The following is an 18,537-nucleotide window of genomic DNA, read 5'->3' as shown; positions in this document are numbered from 1 at the left end:
GTGTTTTGCCTCAGTGTGGCAGGATCATATTGGGTGCAATTCCCACACTGTGTCTCCATTGTTGTCCCCTGTAGGGCTATGAGTCAGTGAGGGGCGCCATGTCTCCTAGTTTGGCTGGCCATGTGGTCCTCTCTGTGAACTGGCTGTTCTAATTGGAAATATCGTCCCCATGGCCTGGTGGTCCAGGATGTGCTCCACTCTCCTCGTTCCCCTTCCTCTGCTCCCGTGTGCTCCGATCAGATATGGCCCTCTCCCGGAGCTTCAGATTCAATGGCGCCCTTAGAAATAAATTCTTCTGGGGGGAGGGGCAGATGTCCATTTAGTAGTTGGGATTGGGACCGGCCCCTCAAACCTCTCCACTGGTTCCCTACTGCATGCTGGCATGCTGCATTCACATCTTGGAGCATTGGGTTGAAGTCTGGTCCCTCTTTCCCTGTGGAGATAAAAACAATACCCGCTCCCCTTGGGTGGGTTAATGAGGCTGAAATTCTTTAAGGGAGCAGACAGCGTCTATTTTCTCCTGAGGAGTGGCCGATGGGTTTGAACCACTGACCTTGCTGTTAGCAGCTACTGGGGTTCCTTACAGTTAGCCGTAGGCACACTAAATGAAGAGACAGTAGGTTAGAAGATAAATGTGGGGAAATCAGTTAAGTGGAATGAGGGGCTCCGGGATGGAGGTTCAATAGGTTGAGTAGAGCGGGCCTCAATGAGGAGGTGGCTCTTGGGCACAGACTCAAGGGCGGGGAGGGAGGGAGTGTGCAGACACATGCGGGGGCAGTTCCCGGAAGGCAAACACCCTGAGTCGGAGACAGGTTGGTGCGCTCGCGAGAGGGAAGCGTTTTGCCATGTGTATTTTGGTTGGTTAAATTCCTAGCAGAGGAATTATGGGGTCAAAGGAATTGTCTAGATCTCCTTTGAAATTCTCTCGTTTCAAAGCCCTGGGATAGAAGAGTGACCGTGCCCCAAAAGAAATCTATTCAAATGCAAGAAAATCAAAATGGAAGAAGAGTAGAAAACATAAAGGGGCTAAAAATAGCAGTTACCACTTCTGTTAAGAATTTCTGTGAGAATCTCCGGGTTTTACTGTGTCATCTTCCGCGGTGCCTGTTACAGTGGGCTGGCACAGCTTGGCCACGTGTCACCCCTCCGCGTTCCTGTATCTACTAGGCAGGATTCTTCTTGCCTCTTTGCCAGTGACTTTCAAGTACCAATCAGCTCTTCCCTTTCCACCTTCCCAGGTCCCCTGGGACCTTCCTATTCAGCTCCAATTTCTGATCTAGCTAAAGACATCCCCACTTTCCCACTGACCGTGAGAATAATCGGATGACTTCACCGGAGGTGCGCGACCTTGTGGTTCAGGGGAGGGCAGTGGCCTTGAAGCACAGGGGGGAACCTTCCGCTCTACCCAAGGGAAAGAATGGAGGGAGCTGCAGGGCCAGGGAGCAGGGAGGGTGTGTGGTAAGGGGCCGGCTCCAGGCAGAGGCTAATCAGAGGAGAAGAATGGGTTGGGCCCCTTTACCAAGGCCAGGCAGACTTTATTCTCCAAGTGGTAAGTCATCAAAGGAGGTTTGCTCAGAGTGACAACATGAGGCTGCCTTTCAAGAAGATGTCTGGAGCTGGGGTGATAAATGCTTTTGGAAGGAGGGGAGTTAAGCCAGGGGAACCAGTTAGTTCACTGTGGCAGGAGATATTGTAAGCCTTTCATCCAGTCATTAAGCCAGTGTGTACTGGGGATCATGGGCGTGCTGGGCACTGAGCTCCATCCTGGGAAGGCATAACCCACACCCCCACCCTCATGGAGATCACATTCTAGCCGGGGACAGAGACAGCTATCCAGTGGAAATCAATTGAGTAGATAGTATATTAACCTGTTTGCAAACCTGTCACTGGAGTCGTAGAACTGCCCCGTATTGTGTCTGAGGAAACAGATTGGCCACCACGTCTCTCTCCTGAGGGGCACCTGGTGGACTGAGATCATACCCTCCTGGTTAGCAGCCACGTGCTTATGGACAGTGCCACCACCAGGGCCCGTAGATAGTGTGCTTGACGGTGCAGGTGGTCAAGTGGACATGCACGCAGGAACGGAACGAGGAGTTTTTCAGAGCCCCGGGGTGGTGTCCATGGTTAAGCATTTGTCTTACTAATGGGAAGGTCGGTGCACTTTGCCTACTCCTAAAGGACCCCAATGAAATGCAATCCTTTTCAGAAAAGTCAGGGCCACAAACTGTGGAGCAAAGGTCCACTCTGACATCCCGGGTCACCAGGAACCAGAATCGACTCGAGGGCAACTGTTGTTTGTTTACTAGAAATGGTTGTGGGCTGGGGCCGGGAGGGGGTGTGCGGTGGGTGGTGTGGTTCACAAGTTCCTAAAGAAGATGGATAGCCAGCTGGGGGAAGGAAGGCTCTTGGGGTGACTTGTGAGTGGAGGGGCCCCAAAGGAGGTGGCATGGGAGAGGGAGAAGGTGAGGGCGAGGGAGGTTGGGAGTGTTTGTAGGTAGACTCGGTGAGACGAGGAGCCAGCCAGGAGCACAACAGGGAGTCAGTGATGTTTATGAAGGGCAGCAAGAGAAAGCCACCCAGGCAGCACACAGCACGGTACCATCATGGAAGACCCAGGGCGTTCAGCTTATAGGCATGTCTCCCCGATGAGGCTGTCAGCATCTTGAAAGGACCCATTCACACTGGCCAAGCCAAGTGCTGAGCACATTCCAAAATATTCAGTGAATATTCGCAGTTGGAAGGCATTCTTCCTTCATCTTGCTGCCCCCAGCCACGGGGAGCTCCCTGCGTGGTGCCTGAGGCTGCTTTTCTATACTTCGCTAGAGGTCTGCCACCGCAGCTAGGGAAGCTAACCAAGGGTCTGGCCCCAGGGAGGACTGGGGTTTGGGCCAAGCAGGAGTCCCGCTGTGTTAGCCCCAGTTGACCAGAAAAACAAATTCATAGACACTTATATGTGTTTTAAAAGAGAACTTTATATCAAAGAAAAAATGTACATTAAGAAAACATCCCAGCCCAGTCCAGATCAAGTCCTTAAGTCTGATATTAGCCCATATGTCCGACACCAGTCTATAAATCCCTCTTCCTACTCATGAAACACAAGCAATGATGCTGATGCAGGAAGATCACAGGCCAGTGGGTGGAAAGCCTTGTGGACCCAGTGGTGGTGGAGGCATCCCAGCGCTAGCAGGGGTCTCCAAGTGAGCCCTGCGGCTCCAGGGCTCTAGTGTAACTCTGTGTGTCTTGTCAGCAGGAATGTCTCACAGGAAGGGAGCTATTGATTACCGAGGGCACCTACAAATGAGGTCATCAAGCTGCAACCTGAATGACAGCTTAGACTCCACCCCTCCACAAGTTGACACCAGAGTATGTTGCTCACGTGCTCTTGGGCTGTGTGGCCCCTCCTGGAGTAGGCGTGCGGCAGCCGCATCCTTGAAAATCCCCTTCTATTTCTGGTGGTCCAGAGTCTCTTGGTCCCTCCCCAGTGAGCACTGCCCAGTGATACCCTGTGGCCTGCCCAGAGAGGGCATCTCATCCGTAAGTGGCTGGGTGCTGTTTATGTCAACATCTACCTCCCACCCCACTTAAGAGCTTGGCGTGCCTCCAACCGTGCCCTACCTGGATGAGGCCCCGATGCCACTGCACTTCTACCGGGACTGGGTCTGCCCCAGCAGGCCCTGCATCGTGCGCAATGCCCTGCAGAAGTGGTCACTCCCCTATCTGAGGTGGGTGCAGCCCTGGGCTGGGCTAGGGTGATGGGCGAGCTGTCTTGTGGCATGTGGACATGCTCTTAGAGTCCCTTCCCCTAGGGCCACGGTGGGCGCCACGGAGGTGAGCGTAGCGGTGACCCCAGATGGCTATGCTGATTCCGTGCGCGGAGACCAGTTCGTGATGCCAGCCGAGCGCCTGCTGCCCCTGTGAGGTGTGTTGGATGTCTTGGAGGGCAGGGCCCGGCACCCTGGTGTGCTCTACGTGCATAAGCAGTGCTCTAACCTGCTTACTGAGCTGCCCCAGCTGCTGGCCGACTTGGAGCCCCACATGCCCTGGGCCTCCCAGGCTCTGGGTGAGAGGGGGCGACTGGGGCAGAGGGCAGTCGTTGAGAATACACAGCAGAAGCACACACCAAGCTTCTACACTGACAGCTCGGTGACATTGATTGTCTTGGCCCACACCCACCACCCCATGGCCAGGGTCAGGCCCTGCCGTCCTGGAAGCCTTGACTGTTGACCGACTGCAAAGGATTAGTGCTCTAACTTTTGCCTTTGGGGGGCTGGGCCCACTCCCCAAGCCCTCCAAACCATGGCCTCTTTGCCACTTTTCCCTGGGATGCCCCTCGCTCGCACGCAGCACCCCTGCCCACATCCTGTTGGGTGTTATCCCAGACCCAACCTGCAGGGGACAACCGCTCCTAACTCTCCTCCTCTGTCCTGCAGGGAAGATGCCAGACGCGGTGAACTTCTGTCTGGGGGAGGCGGCCGCAGTGACGTCCTGTAGGTGTCTCTGGGATGCAGGAACAGGGAGGAGCCAGGATGGGGCCAAGGGTGGGAGGCTGGCCTGGAGGGTCGCTCTACCATTCTACGAACAGAGGAGGAGCGGTGTGGCAGCGTGGTGGGTGGGATGACTTTGGTGTGGGGGCGCACTAGACATCTCTCAGAGGGCACGTTGGCCCCGGAGGTGAACTTGGGAGAACCCTATGCGTGGATATTTACCTCTTTGGAGAGATGACCCGCATGGGGCGTGTGGTGTGTGCCAAGTCCCTGGTGACTGGGATCTGGAATGCCCTCCACCCCAGCCCCTCCTGGGCATCTCCTGGAGTCTGGTTTGACTATGTCGTTGAGAATACACAGAGCAAAAGCACACACCAAGCTTCTACGCTGACAGCTCAGTGACATTGATTCAGTCCCTCTAGTTTGTTCAAACGTTCTCACCCTCCCTTCCTGAGTTCTTCTCCCTGAGGGAAATGAGGGGGCTTCAGAAACTGTGTAGAAAATAATGGGATTCCCCCTCCCCCCTTATATATTCATTGTCCTCCAGGATCCTGGCTGTTCTTTGAAGAGGCTGTTTTCAGTCTGAGCCCGGATGGAGTTTAAAAGAGCACCATGCTCATGGCAGAGGGATGGAGATCCTTTACTGGCTAAGTTGAACTAGTACTGGGCGTAAAGGAGACATCAGGGGACACATTGGATGGAAGGTTGAAATCTTTATTCGCAGGACTTTCTCGTTTTTACACCCCTGGCTGTCTTGAGGCGCAAGGCTCTGGGTGGGCAGGTTCTGCCTCTCATGTGCCCTGCTCCGCCAAATCTACCCAGGACCTTCTTTGTGTTGGCAGTGCACAAGGACCACTACGAAAACCTCTACTGTGTCCTCTCTGGAGAGAAACATTTCCTGTTACACCCGCCCAGCGACCGAACCTTCATCCCCTATGGTAGGACTGAGGCCTGCCTTACGCATGGGCCCCAAACCAGAGGAAGGGTAGCGAGGATTCCCTGCCTGTGTCCCTGGGGCCAGGCAGCCAACAGGAGAGGCTGGGAGGAGGTGTGATGGGCTGGGAGCACTCTTTGCTGAGCTCCCCCTTTTTCTCTGGCATCAGAGCTGTACACCCCAGCAACCTACCGACTCACTGAGGCGGGCACCTTTGAGGTGGTGGATGAAGAGGCCATGGAGAAGGTGTCCATCTTGGCCCTGGGCCTCAGAGAGGGGCGAGCTCATCCATCTCCGAGGAGCAAGCGGGCCCCAAAGGTCTTGGGAAGGTGGCCCCTTCCTCCGTAAGGTCCCGCCTTCTGGGGCTGGCTTCCCAGGGCGGATGGAGTGGGACCTTTGGCCCTTACCGTTGGCAAGGCCAAAGGCCGAGTTCCCCGGTCCTGCTCCGTCCCCAGGTGCCCTGGCTTCCACTGGATCCCCTGACACCAGATCTGTCCCGGTACCCACAGTACCGTGGGGCCCAGGCCCTCCGGTGCACCATGCAGGCCGGCGAGATGCTCTACCTGCCGGCCTTGTGGTTCCACCATGTGAAGTAGTCCCAGGGCTGCATTGCTGGTGAGGAGCTGCTGGCCTCGGCCAGCGGGTGGGCAGCGGAGGCTCTGGGTCAGAGCTGGGCCACCCACTCCTGTGCTTGCTCTCCCCACAGTGAACTTCTGGTACGACATGGAGTATGACCTCAAGTACAGTTACTTCCAACTGCTCGACACCCTCACCAAGGCCTCAGGCCTGGACTAGTGGAGCCCCCAGGGAACGTGCCCCCCCACAGCTCAGGGGGCACTCTGGCTCCTCCCCAGATGGGCCCCCACAGAGACACCCTGCAATCTGTCTGACCCAGAACCCCGACTGGGTTGGGACCGACCCTGGAGACTATCGTGGGTGATAGGAGGAGGACCAGGAAGTGCCAGGCAGGTGTCTAGGTCAGGGTTCCCAGAAAGCTGCCACGCAGGTGAAGCAGCCCCGTGGGTGGAGGCCAGCTGCAGCGTCCTCCCTCCTCTGTAAAGCTGTGAAGTGGATATAATGATGGTCCCTACCTTTCTGGCTGCCCTGGGGCCTGGAGAGGGTTTCTGTAAGGGCCCGCTCGCTTGCTCGAAGGACATGCTCAATAAAGCCGGGGAGGCTCCATGTGGTACCTGCTCCTTGTGGCTTTCTGTGTCTCCAGGAGGGCGGGGAGGGTTCAGATGGAAACGTCAGAGAGAGGAGCTAGCTCCCTGTCTGTCCAGGGACCACAGCATGTACTCCGGTCTGGCCGGCAGGCCAACCCTGTTTTAACTCTCTGCCAGGGCTCATTGACTGGGACTCTGGTTTACTTTGCGATGGGGTTGGTTGCCTGGGGACGAGCCTGTGTCTCCTAACCAGCACAGGGACCAGGGGACAGAAACTGCCCCACCCCCACCCCTGGGCTGCTCCTCTGCAGAAGGAACTGGCTTTCTCATGCTGCCCCCACAAAAGGGGAGATGAGCCCCCTTCCCCTGGGTGCCCACCTGGAGCTCCAGTACTGGCCATCTCTGGGGACCCAGGTGGCCCAGGCCCTGGCTTTGAAGAGCTGTTTTTAGTAACAGCCACTCCCCTGCTGTGATGATAGGCTCCGGATACACCCCTCCTCCGTGTCTGCTTCAGTGGAGACTGGGCATTCCTGTCCTACTGGTACCTGGATGTTTCTACAAGCCTTGTTGGTGGGGACTCTGCCCTTGCCCTACTTCTGGCGGCTGCCCAGACCTGTGGCCCCTCCAAGCCATGCCTTCCTGTCCTGCTCACACGGGTGGTTGGTGAGCTGTCCTGGAACCAGGACCCGGCTGGGCAGGCCCAGGTGGTGTCTGCTGGGGGCAGTGGGTTTTCCAGGAACCCAGCAGGGGTGGGGGACCTTGAGCCCATGGGAGGGTGTCAGAAGCCCCAGTATAGGCTGAGGTGCCTCATTTCTTGGGCAGGGTGTGGGGCTTGGGCGGAGCGGAAGATGCAGGTGGGAGGGGCTAGGGAGGCCAGTTGGGACATACTTGGATTTTGGCTTAAAACCCCACAGTCCTCGGCCCAGTGGTTACTGCTGCCTTTGCTCGGCCCGCCTGGGACCCCCAGCCTCATGGCTCTGGTAAGACTGGCATGGCACTGGAGCCCACTCTGACCCTTGCTCCCCACCTGAGTCCTGGCTAATGCTTTCTCTGGAGGGCTGTTGCCGCGGTGGTCTTCTGTTGTAGGGGGCGTGTTTGCCAGCTTTGGGTAGGGGCATGACAGGGCTGGGGATCCACAGAGCTTCTAGGCAGGGAGAGGCTCCTGGCTGCTCCCCTGCTCCCTCTGAGTCAGTTGCCTGGGCTGTCGGGGCCTGAGACTGATGAGATGGGTGACTTTCCCGGGTTCTTCCTCTGCCAGGAACCCCTGGGCGCAGGCAGCTGGGACTTCCAACGGCAGCTGGGAGGCCAGTGAAAGGGTGTGCTGACACACGCTCCCTGGCCCCAGCGCACCTGGCAGGGCTTCAGCACAGAACCCGGGGTGGTTTGGGATGGAGTCCTGGGGTCCTTTGTTTCTCTGCCCTCGGAGAACCTGGAGGGCACAGGGCTTGGCGCCCATGGGCTGCCTGGCCTGGTAACCTCCCACCTGCCCCAGCACAGAGGTGGCTTCCAGAACTGCCCCCTGACCAGGGTTGGGATGCACAGGGAGGAGCGTGTGAGCAAGCAGGAGCTTAGTCCTAGCAGGCCGCTCCCTCCATGCCCTTCTGTATGCCCACCCAGAGCTTTGTAAGCGAGGGCATGGGCTGGGGCAGACAGGTGGCAAGATGGGAGCCTGCTGGTTCCAGGAGAGGGAAGCGGAGAGCACAGCGATCCTGCCTCTGGGTCTCCGGCCTGTTGCTGGGTCACCTCTCCATGCCTCCGCCTCCCCGTGAGGCAGCGTAGTAGTCGGCTGAGTTAATGTATGGATAGCCCTTGGGACAGACCTGTCATGGGCATTGTGTAAGTTCCTATGGACGTGCCCTGTCTCTTCTAGACTCGGGGTTCTGGGTGGCCTTGGCCCTGTTGGTGCAGGGTGAGCCCTCAGAGGTGCCCCAACCTCCCTTCCCTCGCCTGCGGCCTTTGGTCATGTCATCCCACAGCAAGCTTGTCCCCTCCCCACTGCTCTGCAGGCCAAGTTGCCCGGGACCTGCCTGCACACCATTCATGTGCTGCAGGCCCACAGCCTGCCTGCCAGGGATGTGGGTGAGTTGACCGAGAGAGGAGAAGGGAACTGAGGTTGCAATTGGAGCAGGGCAGGGACGGTGGGAGGTGGCAGGAGGGCTGGGCCTGCGAGGTCCTGGGAGGAGGGCCTGCAAAGAGTGACGGGCAAGGGCTGGTGATGGAGGGTGGGGCTTGGTGCGTCCCCAGGGATCCCTCTGGTGGTGAACTCTGCGTGGCTTGGGGGAGAATTGGCCCTCATTTCTTCTCCTCCAAGTGACCCACCCTGACTTCTGTGTGACCCTGTGGCTGCCCACGGCCTGCAACCACCGGCTCCAGACGCGCACTGTCAACAACTACAGAAACCCTGTCTGGAACCAGAGCTTCCACTTCCGGGTGCACAGCCAGATCAAGGTGGGCCTGCCTCAGCCCGGCCTTGCGTACCCCCAGTGTCACCCCCACCACACCCCCCACCCCATGGCCCTGTCCCGCTGCTCCCCTTCCAGAACATGGTTGAGCTGAAAGTCTTTGACCAGGACCTGCTGACCAGCGACGAAGCCATGCTGTCAGTGCTGTTTGACGTGGGCACTCTGCTGCCTGGGGAGTTCTGGCACCAGAGCTTCTTGCTGAGCCTGCAGGCAAGACTCCACATGGGCGGCCACCCTCGGTACCACCAACGGGATGCTGCTTAAATGCCCCACTTCAAAGAACTTGTTTACAGACAATGCGGTCAGGTTTCCCTGGTGCCCGAGGCCCTTGTCAACCAGGACCTGCTTCCCGAGGAGCGGCCCCCTCCTCGGGGCCACATTATGGACAGCAGCCCTCCCCGCATTGGCACCCCTGGCTGGCATCTGGGTTGCAATCTGCACATACCCACACTGACACACACACTCACACTCACATTCCAACCCACACGCAGCCTCACACACATACACAGGTACACTCACACGCAAGCACACGCACTCAACCACTGCCACACTCACACATGCACAGCCATGTGGATACACATGCACACGCAATCACATGTGCACACAACCACTCACATGCATGCCCACATACATGCACACGTCTTACCTATATAACTTGCTTTTTCAGGGTGGGGAGCAGTTTGACGTTGAATTCCGCCTGCGGAGTGTGTGAGTTGGGGGTTGCGGGGGTCAGGGGAGTTGGGGGTTGCAAGGTAGGGAGAGGGGCTCTGGGTCAAATCTGTCCCTTCTGGAAGGAGAGAGCCTCGTGCGCTCAGGGCTGGTGTCCTTCCCCGGGGACCCTCTGTGGTTGGAAGGACTGCCTAGGCTTCCTTGGGGGCAAGAACCTGACCCCCGCTCATGGTTTTTCCCAGGACAGACTGTGCGGAGCAGCTCACCAGCAACGGTGTCCTAGTGGTGAGTCAGATCATTGTAGTGATTGATTCAGGATCATAGTAGTGATTCGGGATCATAGTGGTGACTTGGGATGGTAATGGTGACTTAGGATCATGGTACTAATTCGGGATCATAGTAGTGATTCGGGATCATAGTAGTGCTGTGTGATCATAGTAGTGATTTGGGATCATAGTAGTGATTTGGGATCATAGTAGTGCTTTGGGGTCATAGTAGTGCTTTGTGATCATAGTAGTGCTTTGTGATCATAGTAGTGATTTGTGATCATAGTAGTGCTTTGTGATCATAGTAGTGCTTTGGGATCATAGTAGTGATTTGTGATCATAGTAGTGCTTTATGATCATAGTAGTGCTTTGGGATCATAGTAGTGCTTTGTGATCATAGTAGTGCTTTATGATCATAGTAGTGATTTGGGATCATAGTAGTGATTTGGGATCACAGTAGTGATTTGGGATCATAGTAGTGCTTTGTGATCATATTAGTGCTTTGGGATCATAGTAGTGCTTTATGATCATAGTAGTGATTTGGGATCATAGTAGTGATTTGGGATCACAGTAGTGATTTGGGATCATAGTAGTGCTTTGGGATTGTAGTGGTGAGTGACACACCCTCCCTCAGGCCATCTGCTCACCTGCCCTCCTGGCTGCAAGTCTGTCTGGACCAGGAAAGAGCAAAGTGGGAGGGGCTATGATTTCCAGAGGACATGGGACTGAGGAGCAGGAACCGCGGGCTGCAGGGGAATGGATAGTGGTGAGGTATCCTTGCGTGGGAGGGGCGGCATATGAATCTTCTCTTCCCAACACAGGCCCGTGAGCTTTCCCGCTTGCATGTGCGGCTGGAGAAGGCCAGGGACCAGAAGGGTGAGTCTCCCAGGTCACCAGGACAGCCCTGGCCCTCAGCCTATGTCTTCCCCCTTCCTCAGCTGCCCATCCTGGAAGAAGCTGCCAGCCACCTTTAGCCTCCGAAGGCTAGGGGCTGGGGGTGAAACTGCCCGGGCTTACCAAGACCTGGTCTTTTCCCATGACCCTGCTCCGAGGGGGCTGGGCTGGGGGTAACTCCTCCCAGCCTCTGCCAGCCACAGGGGCGGGAGACACCTCACGGGCAGGGAACCCCCTCCCACCCCTACCTCGGTTCCTTTCTCCAGAGTCAAAGGGAAAAGTTCAGCTTGTGGTCCCCGGGTCCTACGAGGGATCTCAGGAGGCCACCGTAGGCAGCGACTCCTTCCGTTTCCACTTCCCCACCTGCTGGGAGCAGGAGCTGAGTATCCACCTGCAGGTAGGGTGCTCCCCCACTGACCCCCTGGAATTCAGGCCCACAGGGCCGGGTGGTACCCCTGCTCTGAGACTCGGGTAAGTGTACAGTTTTTGTCCCCTTGCAGAATGCCCCCCAGGAGCAACTGAAGGTGCCACTCAGAGCCCTGCCATCAGACCAGCTCGTGAGGCTGGTCTTCCCTACGTCCCAGGTATTCTTCACTCAGAGGAAGAGACCTTGATGTGGGTGTGGGACAGGGCCTCAGGCCAGTGCGGGGGTGGGGGCAGGGGGTGACTCCTTCTCTCCCTTTTCTTTTGGGCCAAGCCCCTGGGCTGGGCTGTGGGGGTGCATCCCTGTGGAGATGACTGGGGCATCCCAGGGCCGAAGTTGGGGTGGAGGTGCCAGCCTTTCTGAGTGGTGTTTTGCTGGTTTGCAGGAGCCTCTGATGAAGGTGGAGCTGAGAAAAGAAGACAGGTGAGAGGCTGGGCTGGGGGAGAGCAGCCGGGGGAGGGAGGGCGCTACATGCAGCTGGGTGGCCTGGAGGACCGGGAGCAAGCGGGTGGCTGCAGCAGGGAGCTCCCAGTCTTGGGAAGGTGCTCAGAGCAGAGAGGGTCCTTCCTTAGCCTTGTAGTCTGCGTGTGGCCTCACTGGGTGGGAGAGAGGTGGGGGCTGAGGAGAGTAACACGCCTGGTTTGAGGAGCACAAAGACCAGAAGGAAGCAACCTTTTGGGTAGAAGCAACGTGGCTGGGCCTTCAAGAACTTTTGCTGGCCCTCAGTGTCTAGGAGCATAAGCAGCCCCAACTTAAAGACCTTTGTTCCTTCTCAGCCCCTGTGCCCCCTTCCCAGTGTAGCCCTGGTCCAGCGTTGCAGGGAAGGGAGAAGCTGAGACTCAGGGCCACCTTTGGCCACAGGGACACCCTCATCTGCCAGCTGGCCTTGCTGTCATGCCGGGCGTGTTGGTGTGGCTCTGGGCCCACCATCCCCACCTCACTCTCCAAGCTTCAGCATGCAGGCTGAAGGGAGAGAAGAGATGGACGTGGATCTTGCAGGGAGATGGGGCCAGTGTCCTCTTTTCTGACGAGGATGAGCACTGCCTCACTGTCCGTCCATCCCCCCACCCCACCCCCAGACCATGGGAGCAGGCCGTGCGCCTGGACTTCGAGCTGTGTGCTAAGGAGCAGGCCTTCCTGAGCAGGAGGAAGCAGGTGGTGGCCAAGGCCCTGCAGCAGGCCCTGCAGCTGGAGGGAGACCTGGAGGAGGACGAGGTCTGTCAGGCTTCGCAGGAGTGTGGGGGTCTCAGGCCGAGTGTTGAGCTGAGTGGGCCTCCACACTTCCATTGCCCGACCAGGGTTGGTTGTAAGGCAGACTTGTGTTTGCCTCTTGTCTGCCCACCTACCCCCCTTGTACTTCCCGGAGCTTTCTTGATGTTATCTTGGGCCCGATGCGGCTGAGCAGTGTCAGAACCACGGGCCCCACCAGGGGTAGCTACCCTTCTCTGGGCGTTGGCTCTTGGCCTGGAGCTGATTTTAAGACTGGGCCTCTCAGACAACTCGGTGGACATCTGGCCAGGCCTTTCTGCTGGTTGGGCTGGCTCCTAAAGAAATGAGCTCCTTGCAAGGGGAGAGGGACGCTGATTTGGGGGTTTTGAGGTGAGCCTGCGTCTTTTAAAAAGTGACCGCCGTACTCCCCAGGCTGGGGATGGGGAGATAAAGCCTGTGGCCTGTACGCTCCCTGGAGTTTTCAAAACCCGAAAGGAACCACCCTGCTGAAGGAGGTTATCCTGACATGACTCTCCTCAGCTGCTCTGACTCAGACCCGCTCCATGGGTCCCCACCAGACTCTGACCTACGCTAACTTGGTGGTGGGGCCAGGGGCAGGGGACTGAGTGGCCACTTGACTTGCTGTGTTCTCCTCCTGTGGTTTTTACTGCCCGGCGCACCCTGACCTCCCCTCCACCAACTGGAAGTCCCCGTAGGGCCTCCCTTGAACCCAGCTGTACTCTGCCCTTCCAGGTCCCAGTGGTGGCAATCATGGCTACTGATGGAGGGGTCCGGGCAATGACTTCCCTCAACACTAAGGGGCACGGCCTGTCCACCTTTGAATTTGGAGGCAGGTCGAGGCAGCTGGTTGAGGCCCCGGGCAGCCAGGGGTGGGGGAAGGGGTGGTTGGGAAGGTGTGGGGAGGCAGTTTTTCATGCCCTTCTCCTTACACTCTGGTCCGGGACCCGAGTGAATCCAGACACCCATGACCCCAGAGTCACTTGGACTGGAGGGGAGTCGCCCCGTCCTTTGTGGCTGCCCTGCGTGGGTTCGGGTGGGCAGGAGGGTGGTGGCCAACAGCGGTCCCTTCCCACCGCAGAGTGGTGTGATTTCTCCCCCTACGAGCTCGGTTTCTCCAAGTAAGGTGCCTTTATCCCCTCCGAGCTCTTCGGCTCCGAGTTCTTCATGGGGCGGCTGATGAAGAGGATGCCTGAGTCCCGCATCTGCTTCCTGGAAGGTGAGGGCGTCTTGGAGAGAGAATGGGGGAGGGGAGGATGTTTCTGGGGGAGCCCCATCACTGAGGCGGGCAGCAGGGAAGGGTCAGGCTGTGACAGGAATGGTGGCTCTCGTCCCCTTGTGTCTGTGCTCCCAGGCATCTGGACCAACCTATATGCAGCCAGCCTCCAAGACAGCTTATACTGGTCCTTGGAGCCCAGTCCGTTCTGGGATCGCTAGGCTCAGACCCTGACCAGCTTGGGTAGGTGCACAGGCTCCGGGGCTGGTGCTGGGGGTGGGCATGTGACTCCCAGCTCTGTGTGTGTGTGGTGGTGGGGGCACTGGTCTCAGCTCTTTCCCTCTCCGGGGTCACTGCACTCAGACTGGGCTAGCACCCACGCCCCACTCCCTGGCTGTGCAGACAAGGAGCAGGTCCCAGTGCTGAAGATGGAAGTGCCACCCAGCCTGGCTGGGAGGGTCAGGGAGTTGTTCTCTGGCCTTCTGACGTGGCGCCTGCTTGCCCAGGCCACCCACAACTTTCTGCGTGGTCTCCAGTTCCACAAAGACTATTTCCAGCACCCTCACTTCTCCTCCTGGAAAGGTAGCTTCTCCCACCGGGGTCCAGCCCCCTGATGTCTTCCCAGAGCTGTGGGCCTTGGCTCCAGGCCCCTCACCTCACCCCTTGGCTCCAGGCCTTCCATGTGTGGCCCCACGCGATGTGGGGAGTAGAGTTTCCTGCCTTCTCCTTCAGCTGGGGCTGGAGGTTGCCTCAGGGCTGGGGCCAGGTGGGTGGGGCCTGAGGGCGGAGTCTTTTTCCAGGAGCAGCCAGTGACTGCCACTGACCAGGGGAGCAAGCGTGGTGTCCTCAGCACCCGTGCTCAAGGCTGCCCTCCCACCCCGCTCACCTCTCCAGACACCAAACTGGATGAACTCCCTAACCAGCTGACCCCTGGGGAGCCCCGCCTGTGCCTGCTGGACATGGGCTACTTTGTCAACACCAGCTGCCCGCCCCTCCTGCAGCCCACCCGGTACGTGGACCTCATCCTGTCGCTGGACTACAACTTAAATGCCGCCTTTCAGGTGGGGGAGCTGATGAGTGGCACCCGAGGATGCTAGGGTGGCTTCACAGTGTGTCCTTTGCTGGCTTCCTCCCAACCCTATGAGACAGGGACCCACATGCTATGGGCTGAGCTGTCCAGAGAAACAAAAGCAGCAACACTCCTCTGTGTAGAAAGAAAGAGCTTTAGATCAAGAAGTCATTTTAGATCAGCAAGGCATCCCAGCCCAGTGTGATTCAAGACCATGCTAGTCAGAACCTTCCTCAGCCTCTGTGTAGCTGCAGGCAGATAATGCCCAGGCTGGCGTGAACACGGCCAAGTCGGCGGCTCTCCAGGCTGGTGGCCCCATGGGGCCGTCCCTGGAGACAGAATCCCAGCGAGGAGGAAGAGGCTCATAGCATCTCCCCTTCCTTCCAAGGAGGGATCACCAGGCTTCCACCTGAGTGACAGGTAGGACTCCACCCCTGCACTTTCACGCAGGTCCAAGTGGACATAATATCTAACCACCACACCATGTCAAAACAACCAAACCAGGATCCCCACCATGGAGTCCATGCTGACTCACCGGGTCCCCCTTGGTGTGTTTCCGAGATCAAACTGCTTACGGGAGTAAAAATGCCCACGGAGCAGTTTGTCACAGGAAATCAGCCTCTAACAACCAATGGGTCAGTAGGCACAATTGTACGGCGATAAAATAGTAAAGGTCTAGTAAAGTCATAGAGGCTAGGAGAGATAGGGGAGCGAGAGTACAATAAAGGAGTCAGGCACGTTTTATGATAGCATGCTCACCTCAGCTCCTCTTGATGGACCACGTGGAATTGGGGGAAGAGAGAGCATCTGTATTATCTTGGGGTAGTTACAGGTAGCCTTAAGACATGCATATTCAGTAGTTACATACGCCACAAGGTGGGTGGGATCGACAGTAACGCTGAGCTCACAAGTGAGGAAGCCTAACAGCTGCATTGGGGGAAGATGAGAGGGGGGCTGGGCGACAGCAGGAAGAGAGAGCCAGAGGATGTCTGCCTCTGTAGGGAGATCAGACCAGCCATGTGCTCACTTGAAGGCAGCATGGCTGTTAAGGGAGAGTCTGTGGCTACCAACGTGGAGGCAAAAGTTCAGGAACGTGGTGCTCGGCCCTCTCTCCATGGAGCAGCGGGTGGTTTCCCAGTGCTGACCCTGCAGAACCTCGCCCAGCACATAACTGCTTCACCACCAGCGCTCCCTGTGAAAAGAACTGGGGTTTCATTCACGCTCCATCAGGGGGCTTTCTCCGCAATGGGGAGAGGATGTGATGGTGAATCTGGTTGGCTGCACCTGCACCCCGGCTTGTTGCAGGCCGTCGACACGCCAGCGTTTAGTTTCTGTGTTAATTTAGTGAGAGGTGTGTGCCCTTCATGGCTGGCCTCAGCGATGGCTACAGTCCGTTTGGTGGAGCTCTGAGGGGCTGCGGCACGGCTGTCCACTCCGACTGATGCTTGGTCCTATGTGACGTCAGTTTCCAGGACCAATGGAGCCCAAGGCTAGCCCTCTCCTGCCCTCTGTGCCCCTGCAGTAGCTGCAGCTGGTGGGCCGCATGTGCCAAGAGCAGGGCATCCCATTCCCGCCCATCTCTCCCAGCCTTGATGAGGAGCGCCAGCCTCGGGAGTGCCACAAGTTCTCTGATCCCGGCCGGCCTGAGGCCCCAGTCATTCTGCACTTCCCCCTGGTCAACGACTCCTTCCGGGACCACTCAGCCCCTGGTGAGCCAGCTTGCCACCACCCCCTTCCTGGTGTCCCAGCCTCCCCGACCCAGCAGACCCGCCCTCCACCCCAGCACCCTGCCCCTCCATGCCCACGATGTGCTCTCTGCACAGGGGTCCCTAGGACACCCGAGGAGCAGGAGGCCGGCCGGGTGAACCTGTCTCCATCTGATTCCCCCTACCACTACTAGAAAGTGACCTATAGCCAAGAGGACTTGGACAAGCTTCTGGGCCTGGCCCACTACAACATCTGCAACAACCAGGAGCCGCTGCCGGCTGCCCTGCGCGAGGCCCTGCGGAAGAGGAGGCAGCGTTGACAGCCCGCCCCTAGTGACGCCATGCCTCAGCCTCAGAGAGCCATCCCCCAGTGTTCTGGGGCCTCGGAGGGCCTGGTTGGCCCCAGCAGCACCCTTCCTAGCCTTGGGTGTATGCCCTGGTACCCCAGATGGGGCAGGAGCTGCCAGCACCTCACAGAGGGCCATCTGCACTGTGAACTGAAGCTGTGACTACGGGCTTGCCACAGCTCAGCAGCTGCTCTGGTCCTGGGCCCTGGGCCCCTGGAGCAGGGCACAGTGGGCCTCTTCTCCAAGCACCGGGAGAGGTGGGGTGCAGAGGTGCTGTGGCAGCCGGGGTGCAAATGGGGTGTGGTTGGGGTTCGAGGTGGCTGGGCCCGGTGTAGAGTGCTGGCACTGGGGGGAGGGTCCCAGGCTCCCCCGCCCTGCTGCTCTGAATGCTGTATGCAGGGACTCGGGGGCTGCACACATTACAGGACTCGTCCCACCAACGGTCTGAGGATGTCATTGCTGCTACGAATGGGGAGACCTTTGGTACCACCATCAAAGACCAGTTTAGGAAACAAGACAAGGACACATCTCCCTGGCCCCGCAAAGAGTTGGCAGCCTCTTGGTGCTGTGCCACCCTTTCCCAGCCGGATGCCCCGTAGGAGGTGTCTGCTTCGGGCACCCATGCCCCACCCTCCCAGCCAGTAGCTGCCCTCTTTGCCGGGTGGGGGTCAGAGCACCTTGAGGAAGAGCCTAGGAAGGTGTGACCTCGGAAGGGCTGCCTCTTACCAGGAGCTGCCCGTTCCCAGGGTGCTGCGTGGTGGCCTGGCTAGACTGTGGCGAGCCTGCATGGGCAGTCTGTGGCTGGTTCCATGTGGTGACCTGGATGGAGCACGTCCTCACCTACAGCCCCAGGGTCACTTCTGGGCCCACCCACTCACCTACAGCCCCAGGGTCACTTCTGGCCCCACCCACCCCTGTGGAGGAGCAGCGAGGCCCAGTGAATGAATGTTGGGTCCCTGGGTCACACCTGCCCCACCACCACCTCCCTGACAATACCCCACGTTCCTCTATCATTGGTTACCACGTGGATTCTCATGACACTCCCCTTCCCCCTTCCCCCCAATGCATGGCTGAGTGACTCCCAGGTTGGGCACAGAGTGAGAGTCAGGGCAGGAGTGACTGCTCAGTACCCCTGTGTCCAGGATGAGGCTTCACCCCAGCCATTCATCCCATTCATGAACTGGACCCCATGGGAGAGTGCGTGGAGGTGGTCAATTACAGCAGAGATGGTGCCCCAGGATGTCTCCACTGGTGAAGGGTGGTGGGCTCAGGGGTGCTGCACATTCTGGGGGGTGGGAGTAGGGGGGAACATGGGCTCCTGCTTGCACATGTGAGAGAGAGAGAGAGAGAGAGAGAGAGAGAGAGAGAGAGAGAGAGAGAGAGAGAGAGAAAGAGAGAGAGAGAGAAAGAGAGAGAGAGAGAGAGCCTTGCCCTGCCCTGCCTTCTCTGCCTCCACCTTCTGACCCCTGACTAGATTCTCTTCTCCCCTTGGAGGGCGACAGGGCCTGTGCCTTGGGAGAGCTGCAGGGGACTGTGACAGCAAGGGACGGGGAGGCAGCAGGCTGCCCATGAGCCGAGGTTGTTTTGGAGAGGGAAGAGGAGAAGGCAGGCCAAAGGGCACAGTTGCAGGAGGCCAAGTCCAGGCAAGCTTGCTGGGACTATGCCAAGAGAGGCTG

The 18,537-nt window shown here is 58.2% G+C and overlaps 1 protein-coding gene and 1 pseudogene across 1 annotated transcript; both read left to right on the top strand.

Annotated features, from left to right (window-relative positions):
• Positions 1-1,323: 1,323 nt before the first annotated feature.
• Positions 1,324-6,213, top strand: LOC142435779 (bifunctional peptidase and (3S)-lysyl hydroxylase JMJD7-like; annotated as a pseudogene).
• A 1,216-nt stretch (positions 6,214-7,429) lies between these two features.
• LOC142435778 (cytosolic phospholipase A2 beta-like) lies at positions 7,430-16,834 on the top strand. Its single transcript, XM_075539917.1, has 14 exons — positions 7,430-7,435; positions 8,588-8,660; positions 8,893-9,029; positions 9,122-9,282; positions 9,955-9,997; positions 10,800-10,854; positions 11,139-11,269; positions 11,373-11,456; positions 13,670-13,742; positions 14,142-14,321; positions 14,634-14,800; positions 16,340-16,517; positions 16,632-16,660; positions 16,709-16,834. Exons 1-14 carry the CDS (start codon positions 7,430-7,432, stop codon positions 16,832-16,834), a joined length of 1,443 nt encoding a protein of 480 aa, XP_075396032.1.
• Positions 16,835-18,537: the final 1,703 nt, after the last annotated feature.

The sequence above is a fragment of the Tenrec ecaudatus genome (assembly GCF_050624435.1).
Source record: "Tenrec ecaudatus isolate mTenEca1 chromosome 1 unlocalized genomic scaffold, mTenEca1.hap1 SUPER_1_unloc_14, whole genome shotgun sequence".
NCBI lineage: Eukaryota > Metazoa > Chordata > Mammalia > Afrosoricida > Tenrecidae > Tenrec > Tenrec ecaudatus.
The sequence above is the reverse complement of the archived record's forward strand: the minus strand, read 5'-3'. Positions and strand labels throughout refer to the sequence as shown.